Source organism: Protopterus annectens, chromosome 11.part0, assembly GCF_019279795.1.
Source record: "Protopterus annectens isolate FY-2018-M chromosome 11.part0, PAN1.0, whole genome shotgun sequence".
Taxonomy (NCBI): domain Eukaryota; kingdom Metazoa; phylum Chordata; order Ceratodontiformes; family Protopteridae; genus Protopterus; species Protopterus annectens.
Window position 1 is genome coordinate 883,561,289 of NC_056745.1, and position 12,783 is coordinate 883,574,071.

Consider the following 12,783-nt stretch of genomic DNA (forward strand, 5'->3'; position numbering starts at 1 on the left):
TCTTACAAAATTTCACATCAGGCAATAGGTTATACATTTTGTTTTCATACATTGTTCTATCTAGAACAACTATTGATCCCCGTTTATCAGCTTTAAATACTAAGAACTCATCATTTTTAATAAAATCAAAAAAACTATTTGTTTGCTCTACTAGGCATGTTATAGTGATTATAACTAGATTCTTTTTCAAGAGCTTCAATAATTTGCAGTTCACAACTATTCAGAAACATTTCTAACTCTTTTTTAAGAGTGGATTAAATGTGCTAGGTTTACAGAAATTTTCTCTCTGTGTTTCAGTGGCTTTAAAAAAGAACTTAAAGTTTAACTGTCTTACATAGTCTTTAATACTATTAAGCACTTCCATTTTTTTCTGCCCTTCCGGCAGGCACAAAATTCCACCCTTTTCTTAAGATACAGAAGTCTTCTTGAGAAAGTTCATAACAAGATAAATTCACTATTTTAAAAGAAACAGTACGTATGTTTTCCATCCCTTCTTCTTCTTCTTCCAGTTTTTTGACTGGCTTCCATTGTTTATATATTCCTTATTCGATGAAGAAGCAGTTACTTGAGCCCATGTCTTGTTTCCACCTTTATTTTGCTGAAAAACATACACAGGCTGGGTGGAAACTGGTCTAACTGCTGTTTCTTGTGAATTACTGCTATTTTCTCCACTTATTTTTGTCACAGCAGTATTTTTCTTTTTATTTTGATGTTTATGAGTATCACAGGCACACGATAGTGTCTCCTCTTGGTTCCGTTGTTTATACAACAAACGCTCTGATCTCCTAACTTCATTTACTTCACGGCTGCCATTTTCCACATCTAGTTGCTCCTGCCTGCCTTCAGCCTCATTCTGAAGGACAAGGCTGTATGGAGAAGCCACGCCTCCTTCATAGTCAGCACAGTTTCACTCATACGTTTTAGTTTTCCTTTGTTGGAATAATCTCCAGATGCAACACCAATGAACTGTCACCTGGTGAAGCATCACTTCTTCGCATACACACTCTCAAGGCCAAACTCATATATGATTCTTTTAGTAACCTGAATTGAAAGACTGAAAATGGTTTCACTTTTGTGACATTCTGACTTCCGATTTCAGACCATCCCACAATCCATACCAGTCAGATTCTCTCTCTGTCTCCAAAACTAAGGACACCCTCAATTTATCTGTATTGCCAATAATTCATATTTCTGCTTCATTTCAGCAAAATCTTTCCATCTCTAAGTGAAATGCTACCACTCCCTTTCATTATCTAGTCAACAACTGTAACTTAAAATCAGCCATAATTATTTTCTTTCAATGCCCCTTTACAACTTGGAAGGCTTTGCCAACCACTTACGCTAGCTAATAAAGTACATAATTGATGCTTATCCTGTAAATGATGACATTCTATAAATACCAACCAGAAATAATGCCCAAGCAAAGATCTGCTGCTGATATGACATTTCCACCGTATGCTGTTAACCATATTTCTCTGTCAACCTAAACACTTTTGATATGTTGCACATACAGCGCACAAATAATCATTTACTCCACAGTGCCCTTTTGGTCACATGAATTATTCTAAATGCAATCACTGTATTTGCCCCGCCGCAGAACCTATTCTACATACCTGCTCTTGCCCACCGGTAGAGAGGAAGTGTTATTGTGTGTCTGAGTTACTGGCAACCTGAGACACAGGGCTGATAAGAAAGGGAAAAAATCAAATACTGTTGAATGGTTCTACCTGTCTTGAGAGGGATTACTTTTTCAGACTGCTAAAGCCTCTAGTAGAAACACTGAGGTATATTCTAGGCAGATAAAAGTAAAGGGGGAGACATATCCATAGTGGTGGATACACAGTTGAAATAATTTGTTTAAGTACAGCACTGATATCACTGTATATTGGATCTGAGAAATGGGTGGGATTATTAGCTTAGCTCCTCACTTGCCAGGGCTCTGGGCTAAGGGAATATCAGGAAATAAAGCCAGTTGATTATGTAAAGGACAGGTGTGAGTTTTTTTCTTCCCTTATCAAATTTAAAAAATATACACATCTCCTGCTTTACATTTTAGTAGTAAGTCACACAAAGAATAAGTTTTCATACATCTTTTGTAATCCTTTCACAGATCCTAAAGTAGTCTCCCTTAATCATTACATCAACACATATAGATCAAATTATCTGGGGTTTTACTAAGTTCAGTATGATGTACTCCTTCAGCTAGATCATAACATATCTACATAGCTACGAGTACACCTATATCAAATACCAAATTAAACTATGCTCACAGTTTTGCAGGTTTCCACAAACAAATGTTTTCTTACTGATATGAATGTTTTCTTACTGATATGAACAAAATGAATGTGCTCTTTTTTTGCAATCTTTGCTGTATAACAAAGAAAAAAGAAATAAAGACTCTTACCTGAGGTGTGCATGACAGAAATGGTTTGATGTAGATGTTGGAGTCGTGAACTTTTAGATCGTGGTCACCAAGCCCTCTTGTAACACCTATAGTTGCCATCACACGGGCCTATTAAAAATAACCACATATATGTATTACAGGAACACAGCTATGCAAAACAGTATCAGATTATTTTAATGGCAGTTAATACAGATCTGATTCAGGATGCTAGATGTTTCTTATATTTGGTGCTCAGCTGTAAATATCTGAAGCAAACAGCCTAAGAGATGGTATATGTTTATTTCTTCTACAATGCTGGTCTTGCAATGTCGTCCCCCACAATACTTTACAACTACACTGTCATATTGTGTCAGCGTTTGACATTGACCCATCACAGAGGAAAATTACTTCTCTCATCCCAGTCTGGGGGCAGGGTGGTGGCTCTGCTTACCAGTACAATGAACATAATTTCCAGACAAAAGTACAAGTAATTCTGGCAAAGTTAGAAGGAATGCCTCTGACACAGAAATGAAAGGGAAGACACAACAGAAATACTGTAATACACCCCATGAGAATACAATGGCTTTAGCAGCTGGGAAGTACAATAATTAGGTAATACACTTTAGGCAGTAATAAAATAACTTTTTACCACCTATATTTAAGGCGAGAAATTACAGTAACTTTGCAGTGCGAAGTTACAAGCTTAACTGTGTAGGATACATTGTGTCAATCATCAATAATGCCTTTTCCAAGGTCCACAAACAGTGCATGTACACATGCAAAATCCATATAATACAAACCATGTAATTAAAAACGTCATATATTGAGGAGTATACAATTATGCAAACTGTAATAGTGAACCACAACAACAAGTAGTCAGCGCTGCAGCAAGCTGCTACCACACAGAAGTAGCAGATTATTACAAGAACAAAATAATGGTCTGTAACACGTGTACAGCATCTATTCCAGCATTTAAACATTAACTGTATTTTATGTGGTCAGGAAACAAATATCAAATTAGAGTTTGTTTTTGTGACCTTCTGCTAATACGATATACAGAGCAATATTATACAACTTGTACCAAGTAACATTTACTTATGCCTTTTGATTGATGTTAACTGTGACAACTGATCTTTTCTTGATAGATACAGTTATGCGTGTAGAATACTGTAACAACTTCTGCTGGATACTGCATGCAACATATTTTGCATGATTACAAGTTCAAGATTATAAAAATACACCAAAACAGAAAAAAAGAGAATGTTGCTGTCTTTATCTTGACTTTCTGCATTAAGATCTGTATACCACAACAGTTTGTGTTCAGGACACAAAGGACATTTTTGTTTGTTTAAATGCAGCTGCACCTGTAACAAGCAAAGTTTATTAGGCAAATGGCAAATTATCCTATAAGCATTATTCTCTGTTGAGATGATAATATTTGTTACAAACTAAAATGATGGTCAGTATAGCACAGTAACTGCAATGTCTGTGTTACTTGTGTAGAAATTTGCCATTTGCAGCCACAGATTCAGTTCAAGAACAGAAAGAGATTGGGTACTGGATTTATTGCACCCTTCCCATCTACTGACCATATCGGAAGGAGTACAGGGCTGCAGAAGGAGATAAAGAGAGAGAGAGAGAGAGAGAAATGATAAAGAACTTAATTCAATCCACAGTAGTACAGGATACAGATTAGTGGTATAAAATCTTACCATAATGACAGATGTCCTTCTCTTCTGTGTTGCAGTATTCATAACATGAGGGAGTTCCCCGTTGTAGGTGATAAGATGTTAGCCAGTATACAAAAGTCTTCACTACTGTAGAGTGATGTCGCACGTAGGCTGCGATCGGATGTTGACCATAAAAGTGACATACGCACGCGCACCATCCTCAGAAATGACTGCCCCAGGATGAATGCCAGCCTAAGGAAGTAGGTTAAGAATCATCCAAGAAGCAATGCCAGAGGGAAGGAGGGAGGGATAGGAATACTGCAACAGAGAACAGAAGGACATCTATCGTTATGATAAGATGTTACACAACTATTCTATGTCCTTCTATTAATCTGTTGCAGTATTAATAACATGAGGGAGAATGTCAAAGCTCATGAAGTAAGGGATGAGGGAGTAGCAGAGGAGCTTTCCAGGAAGCCCTGCAGTATGGCTCTGGCAAACCCTGCTCTAGATTTAGAAATTACATCTAATTTATAGTGTTTGGTAAAGGTATGAACTGAGGTCCATGTGGCTGCTTCAAGAATTGAGTTAAGTGTCCAATCCCTTGAAAAAAACACAGATGAAGCAACAGCCCTGGTATAATGAGTTCTAACAGGGGAATGCAGAGTCTTACCACAGTGAGTGTAGCAGACATAAATAGTCACAGCCTGCCCCAGAGCCCTGGGATGCTAAGAAAAAAAAAGCTGATCTGACTTTCTAACAGTCTTGGTCTTATCCAAATAAAATCTAAGTTGGCTGCGGATATCTAAAGTATGGAGGACCCTCTCACTACAGTTCTGGGGTGAAGGGAAAAAGGTAGGTAAGTGTATGTACTGATGTAGAGCTAGGTTGAGGGCTTGTACCCAGGGAGACCCTGTCTTTGTGGAAGACCAGAAAGGGTGGCGATACCATAAGGGCCTGTAGCTCAGACACTCATCTGGCTGAAGTTAAAGCTAGGCATAACACAGTTTTTTCAGGAACAGTACTGAAGAGAAGCTGAGGAAACTGGCTCAAAGGGTGGGAGACATAGCTTTTCCAAAACAAAGTTAAGGTCCCAGGGAGGCGGAACAGGTTTCTTGGGAGGCCTAATGTGTAAAACACCTTTAGTAAATTGTTTTGCCTCAAATCTGCTAGCTAAGGGGGGAGACAGAGGCAGACAGACAGGTATGGCTGACGTGAGTTTTTACTGAAGAGTAAGCCAAACCAGCATTGAGCAATTCATACAAACAAGTCAAAACCAGGGGAATTTCCACTGTTAATGGGTCCTGCTTTTGTTTTAGACACCAGATTGAAAATCTCTTCCATTTTGCTAAGTAAGATTTTCTGCTATTTGGTTTCCTGGCCTCCTGCAGGACTGTAAGCATGTTCTCAGAGAATAGGTGTTTGAAAAGGATTAGTAAACCATCGCCCACATGGTCAACTGAACAGTTGCCAAATGGGGATGGATGAAAGCTCTTTTGTCTTGTGTGAGGAGATCCACTCTGTGAAGTAACTTGTGGTGATTGCCCTTGGCTAAATGCAGGAGGAGAGGGAACCAGTGCTGTCTTGGCCAAAAGAAGTCACCAGCAAGATTTTTGGTTTTTCCTGCTGAATTTTGGACAGGACTTTTGGTATGAAGGGAAGGGAAGGGGAGGGGAGGGAATGCACAGAGAAACATCCCCTTTCAAGAGAAAGAAAGGGCATCCAGTTTCTAGACCCGAGGATGGGGGTCTACGGCACAAAACTATGGAAGTTGTCTGTTCATGGGGGAGGAAAAAAGGTTTGAGGAGTACCCCACTGGTGGACAATGTCTAGAAACACATCTCTTTGAAGCATCCATTCATGGGATGGTGTTTGAGACCTACTCAGGTAGTCTGCCATACAATTTTGAGAGGATGGGATGTACACTGCCTGAAGGGTTACCTGGAATTTTACTGCCAGCTCCCATGCCTGATGAGGCAGTCTGCATAATAGATAGAATTTGGCTCCCCTGTTTGTTCACATACCAGAGGATTATCATGTTGTCTGCGAACAATATCAGAGGTCTTGGTTGGAATGAGAGGTGGAAAGTCTACATGGTCAATTGCAGCACCCTCATCTTCCTTACATTGATGTGTTCCTTCGATTGACAGAGAGTCCAGATCCCTTGTAGTTTCAGGAGGCCAAAGGCTGCTCCCCAATCTATGTTTGATGCATTTGTGCAGATTTCTTGGCAAGGAGCAGGAGGGTGTAAGGGTAGTCTTGGGTTGAGGGACACGATGTATCCACCACTGAAGTTCCTTCTTCAGACAGGGGATGAGGAGAATGGAGAATTCTAAGGGGTGCTGGTTTTGCATCCAAACTGATTTTAGACACCATTGCCATTTTTTCATGTGGAGTTTTGGCTAAGGGGAGCAAGGGAATGGTGGATGCCATGAGGCCCAAGACCCCAAGGAACTCTCTGGCTGTAATGTTGTAAAGCATTAGAATGTTTTGGAAGTAAGAAATGAGGTCCTGTACCTTTTGTAGGGGAAGAGAGACCCTCATAAGATCTGTCTGTGTCCTGCACCCCAGAAAAAGCTGATCCTGTGAAGGGGCGAGAACTGATTTCTTAGTTTATGGTGAACCCCAGATTTTGTAAAAGACTGATGGTGAAGGCAATATTTCATTCCAACTCCTCTGTGGAGATGGCTAGGAAAGAGCAGGTCATCCAGACATGGAAAGATGTATATTCCCTGGAGCCTGCAGTGGGCAATCACAGGAGCAAGGCATTTGATGAAGACCCTTGGTACAGCAGAAAGCTCAAAGGGCAAGGCATGGAACTGAAAATGCCATGATGATGCAGAGAGGCGTAAAAAACTTCCTGTAGTTGGGATGGATGGGAATGTGCAGATATGCATCTTTGGTAGCCAGGATAATCATGAAGGCTTGAGGCAGAATGAACAGGAACAGAGTTTGGAGGGTCAGCATCCAGAAAGTAGGTACTCTTAGGAAGGTATTGAGATGGGACAGGTCAAGGATGAGTCTCAAGGGATGTTCCCTTCCTGGGCACCAGCATACCTCTCAAGTGTACCACATTACGAGGAACGTACCTCATTTGGGGTCTTAAAAAGTTCATGTTCCTCGAAGTTCCTCAAAGTTCCACATTGAAAGACTTTGTCGGACATTCAGTGTTAGGAATTTTTAAAGTGAAATCCATTGTAAATTGAAATGAATCATATTAATTCATTAAAAGATCTTCTTTATAAGTAAAACCAACATATTTTAACCATCCTATGACTTTCCTAGTTGAAGTTGGTAGTAAGCCATTAGTATGTGTTCCAAATTTTGCCCATTTGTTCCACATTATGAGGACTAGTGTTCCTCATTTTGGAGATGGAAGGTTGAGAGCTATGGGCACCAGAACAACCTGGAGTAAAATCCTTTGCCTAGTTGTTTTTTGGGGACACTGTGGATGGTCCCTTGGCTCAGTAATTCTAACAGAACCTGTGGGAAAAAGGCAAGTTGTTCCTTGGGAGCTTGAGGGATGCCCTTGAAGGAGGGTAGTTGATCCCACACCATGAAGTACATGAGAGGACCCAGGCATCCTGGGTTATGCTTTCCCAGGCTGGTAGGGACAGAGGAAGGTGTTGGGAAAGTGGGATGTGGGCATGAGGGGGGAAAGTATTCAAAGAGAGGATGGCTTGTTTAGAAAGGGCCGCTTAGTTGCCAGAGTTGCCGGAGCGGCCTTAGGTCAACTGGTGCCCTAGGCAAAAGGGCTCCATGGCGCCCCCCACCACACCACCCGGTGCCCCCATCCTGGTCTACCTACACCAAATAAACACTGAAAAAGCGCCCCTGCTAGAGCGGCGCCCTAGGCGGCCGCCTAGTTGGCCTATGTCTAAGGCCGGCTATGCGTGGAGCCCTAGGCTGTTATGGTCTCTTGTCACTCTTTTTTGTTCTGGGTTGTGTATAACAGGAATGCCTATGCACGAACACAGGCTTTTTGCAGGGTAATTTCTTTGGAACGTGGGTACTGGGGAAACACAAATTTGTTTCAATTCCTGCAGTTCTTTACCCTTTTCCTGCAATGATTTGAACAAGTTAGCAGCTGCAGGTCTAAACAAGGCAGAATTGTCCAGAGGAGCATCCATAAGTTTGGCTTTTATGTCCTAAGGTACGGGCTGAAGTCTTAGCCATGAAAATCTTTTTAAAACTGAACCAGAGGCAGCTGCTTTGACAGAAGCATCTGCAGCATCATAGCTGCATTTTATGGAGTGACATGCTACTTGAGAAGAAACCCCAAGCAAAGAGGTAGCCAAGGTTTTATTTTTCTGATTCAGGTACGCCTGCAATTACCTGTGAAAGTTAGGACATAAGTTCTAATGCAAATTTGGTCATATGTGCTTGGCAATTTATGGCCCTGAATGCTAGAGTGGCAGAAGTGTATACTTTTTTGCCCAGTCTATTCAGGATCCTACTATCCTTATCAGATGGTAAGCGGGTAGAGGAGAGCAACAATTCTGATGGCTTGTCAGAAGCCATAGAAATTACAAAAGAGTCTTTAGAAGGACATGTGAAGAGGAACTTGCACTCCTCTGGGACCCTGTAGAAGCAGTCTGGCATTTTGGGGGCACATGGCTTGGAATCTGGTGCGTGAAAAAGCTGAGGCAAAAGCATCAAGAAAGGCAGGCAAGACAGGAAGGATAGATGATGGGCTAGGTGATTCCACCTGTAACAGGTTATAATATCTGTTTTGTACTTGAGATACTTGGGTGCTATCCCATTTAAAGTGGTCTCTCGTCTTAGCTAGGGTTTCTCCAAAGGATAGGTCTTCCATTGGTGAGTCTGTACCATTTGATTCCTCTTCTGGAGAAGCATAATTGGGGGGGGGGGGTCTAAGAGGAGTAAGCCATGGATTCATCTCAAGAGGATGCCTCTTTCCTAGTTCTTTTAAGTGGAGAGGCAGTACTGGCTGGAGAGGCTGCAAAGCCTGGGGGAGGCCTAAGTGACATAAGGGCATTGAAAAGGCCCTGAGTGAATTGCTGCCAATCACTAGCAGGTTCTTTTGATGGAGACAATTGCTTGTTTTTTGTTTCTTTTTCTCATGCAGGTCTGCTTTCTGTAGGGTACCTCTTCCCTAACCAGGATCTGTGGAGTTCCCTTAGGGATTTATGTAATCATGAGCCATGGTTCCCCTCTGACATCTGACACAGATGCCTTCTCAGCTTCTGCAGACATGCTAATGCTAGGATCCAAGGTGGCCTGAACATCAGGCTTGGCCTGTGAATCTGAGATGTGACTGGGCATGTCACCGAGCTGTCCTCTGCCTCAATAGAGATGTATCCAGAAGAGCAGCAGAAGGTTCAGGACTTTGCTTTTTGGCTGTCCGCTTCAAAATTGACTCGGCTTTGTGCCCCAAGAATGTTTCTAAAGTGCTTTTTGCTAGCAGCTTTAACCACTGAATCTCAAGGTATACAGCTAGGGAGGATAATCTACTCCTTAAAGTCTTTTGGACAAACACCTGACAAATAGAGCAGTTTTTGTGGCCGTGATTTGGGCCTAAGCAGTTCAGGCACTGGAAGTGGCTATCCTTGTGTGGAATTTGTCGTCCATATTGGCACTTGCCTCTCTTGGATGACATGAATCCTAACCAAAGACAGTAGCAAAAGTAAAAAAATTCCCCAACAGGGCACTTATCTGAATTTTGAAGAATTGCAGACAACTTGGACTCAGGCCATACACTGGAATCTGGCATTCGGATCTGGTGGCAGAGAAATTCTGAGGATGATGTGCGCGTACATCACTTTTATAGCCGAAGTTCAATTGCAACATATGTGTGACACACCATGCACCCCACAGTATTGAAGTCTTTTGTATACTGGCCAATGATGGGTTGTCTACAGAAGGGAACTCCCACATGTTAAGAATACTGCAACAGATGAATAGAAGGACATCTTTAAATACAGCGGAATAAAGGATCCAGCTGCCAAAAGCAAAAAAATTGGTGCAGATGCATTTAAAAAAAAATAAATAAAAAAATAAAGTTTGCCCAAAATCTGGGTATAAACGGTGGGCTTGGATAGAGCAACTGTTATACATCATGGGTATCATGCCCACACAGCCACAATAAAATACTGCCCACTGCATCTAAACCAAGCCAGAACACTTTCATTACTGCAACATAGTATTTTTAATATTGGTACACTAAAAGAAGGAGGAAAAAAAGAAAGACAGTAGCTCATGCATCTTGTGACCCACTGCTATGCTCAGACCATCTGAGAAAACAGTATAATAGTAATAATTACACATTTTTGTTTTTTTTAGGAAGAAGAGATACAATAGTATTTTTTCTTCATTAAATAACTATGATGCTTATCATATACAGGGATCACCCTGAGCCCTCTGAATACGTCTGTATTACAAGGCAAACCTACCTTGACTCTTTCAAGAAATACAACTGCATCAAAAATTAATGTTTTAGGGTGTAGAGCCTTTTTATATTATATTTATCCCATTTTCCCACAAATTTTCTCTACAACATCTCAAACTATTGTGTATTCATCTCAAAATGCTGCTCTCCTGGCAGCATTCTGACCATTAGTCTGCTGATGAGCCCTCTCCTCAATCCCTTTCTTATAAGTCCAGCGTAACCCCCAAAAGGACCCTATCTAGGATGGCAGTCATGATATAGCCATCAAGGTACACAAAAGAAGGTCCCAGTGCAGCAATACATGTGGTGACTACTGGACAAACTATGGCCACAACTATCATATGCCCTTATTGAATGGTAGATGGTCTAAAAGCCAGCAATGCCAGGGCAAATGTGTGAAACTGCTACCAGAATCCTGTACCCCCCCCAGGCTACAGTGCATCCACTCCTTTGTAGACCACATTCATCAGGCCCCCTCCCCCTGACTACCAACCATTCATCTGAAAGGTAGTTCTCTGGAGGTGGAACATCCATTGCTGACTCTATATGGGATGGGTAAACCAACACTGGCTGCATTTTCAGCATCAGAACCCACCACTCAAACATGGCTTGGCTGGGGAGCAGTCTGCTACAAAGGTCGTGACATTAAAAAAAAAACACTCCTGCTGCAGTACTGTAGGATATGCCAGGCTGGTGCATGCTGTGCTCATTTTTTTGGTCATCTTCAAAAATGTGCTCTTCAACTTAAGTATTTGTTTTTTTCAGAGCTGCACAGTCCAGCACAGGCAGAACGTTAACCATACATTTGTATGTTTATAGCTTTAGAATCACTCACTGCCATGACAATGTCAAGGTAATATAAAAGGATTATATGTCTCTTTGTGTTCCTCTCAATGACCTCACCATAAACCAGGAACCCTAAAGATCTACATTCACATCTTCAAGGGAGACAATGGTTCTGCTACTCAAGGGACAATCTGTTTCACCCTAGACTGGTCTAAGAGTGTAAGGGTTTTACCAAACGGATGTTGAGTCTGAACTCAGTAAACTGCAAGGCAGAAGAGTACCAGTGGTGAGAGTTTCTGCAACCTAATAAAGGTGACTCTTTCATGAGAATTCTAAATAATAACATCGCTACTCAGTCATTAATTAAAGGTCTAGCAGTCTCCTTTATTTGTACTGTTTGTGAACATTTCAGCAGTGATCAATTGAAATGTAACAAATGTAGCATGGTATGCCCATTTTACAGGACAACGTTTAAATATTAAAAAGTACACAAACAGTTACTTAAACAATGATAGTTTTAATGATCAGATGTAAAGATATAAAAATAGCCAACAAAACAGCCATTTCCACAGACTAATGAATTATGGAATAAAGATGATTCTCAACACTGCCTCAGGCCACAGGTTTTCTTCCTACTCCAGTAGATGTGATCAGCTTCTCACTCATTTTTCTTTAAACTGACCTTCTAGTGCAAGCCATTTCCAATGTAATGTGCAGGAGGATTCTGTTTAGGGCAGCTGTTTCTTAATGGGTCCATAAATAAGCATATTTTGTTTTACAGATTTTTCTTTGACAGTTCTTATGAAATTCAGAGATTACTGCTATAATGTAACCGTACGCATGACAACTCTCAACTAAAATCATTGTGTTAATTTACTCTTTAACAGTTTACTAACCCTGTATGCAAGCACACATAGTAACCTAGCATGCAGACAAAAAAATATTGTTTGTCTTTTTCTACTTTACTCATGTTTGGCTTTTGTAGCTAATCCAGGTTTCACACTGAGGCAGCTGGCAGGACTAGTCAGAGGAACACCTGCTAAATTACTGGCTTGCTAACATGAAGAAAACCAGGAAGGAAATATATCCTCAAAGTCATGAAAATAAACATATGTTCACTCTCTCTCTTTCTCTCTCTCACACACACACACACACACACACACACACACGCACACACACAGTAAAACAAGTTGAAAGTGGACTATTTTATATGCTGTTATGTTTTGTGTTGTTGCTGATAACCGAAAAAGCAATGTACACATGAAAAATAAATCATGACAGATTAATTTAAGAAAACATCCAAAACGTAAGTGCTCAGTAAAGGTAGTTAATGCTACAGTGTTCAATGTGTGTTTTCTACACACACAAACACTATACAGGCATTTCCTCTTACAAAAAAACATGAATATGTAATCCTGAAAAGTGATGCTATTCAAGCCAAAGAGCAGACAAAGGAATGGTTACACTGTTTACTGAGGTGATCATTCTAGCTTAATGATATATGTAGAAATTCAAACTACATGTCATTCTAGTGG

At 40.8% G+C, this 12,783-nt stretch overlaps 1 protein-coding gene across 1 annotated transcript in view; it reads right to left on the minus strand.

Annotated features, from left to right (window-relative positions):
- PPM1H (protein phosphatase, Mg2+/Mn2+ dependent 1H) overlaps positions 1-12,783 on the minus strand; it is a 1,767,842-nt gene that overhangs the window by 190,697 nt on the left and 1,564,362 nt on the right. Inside the window, exon 8 of the mRNA XM_044088290.1 lies at positions 2,405-2,512. Coding sequence (XP_043944225.1) covers positions 2,405-2,512 — 108 coding nt within the window. The remainder of the gene's footprint in view (positions 1-2,404; positions 2,513-12,783) is intronic.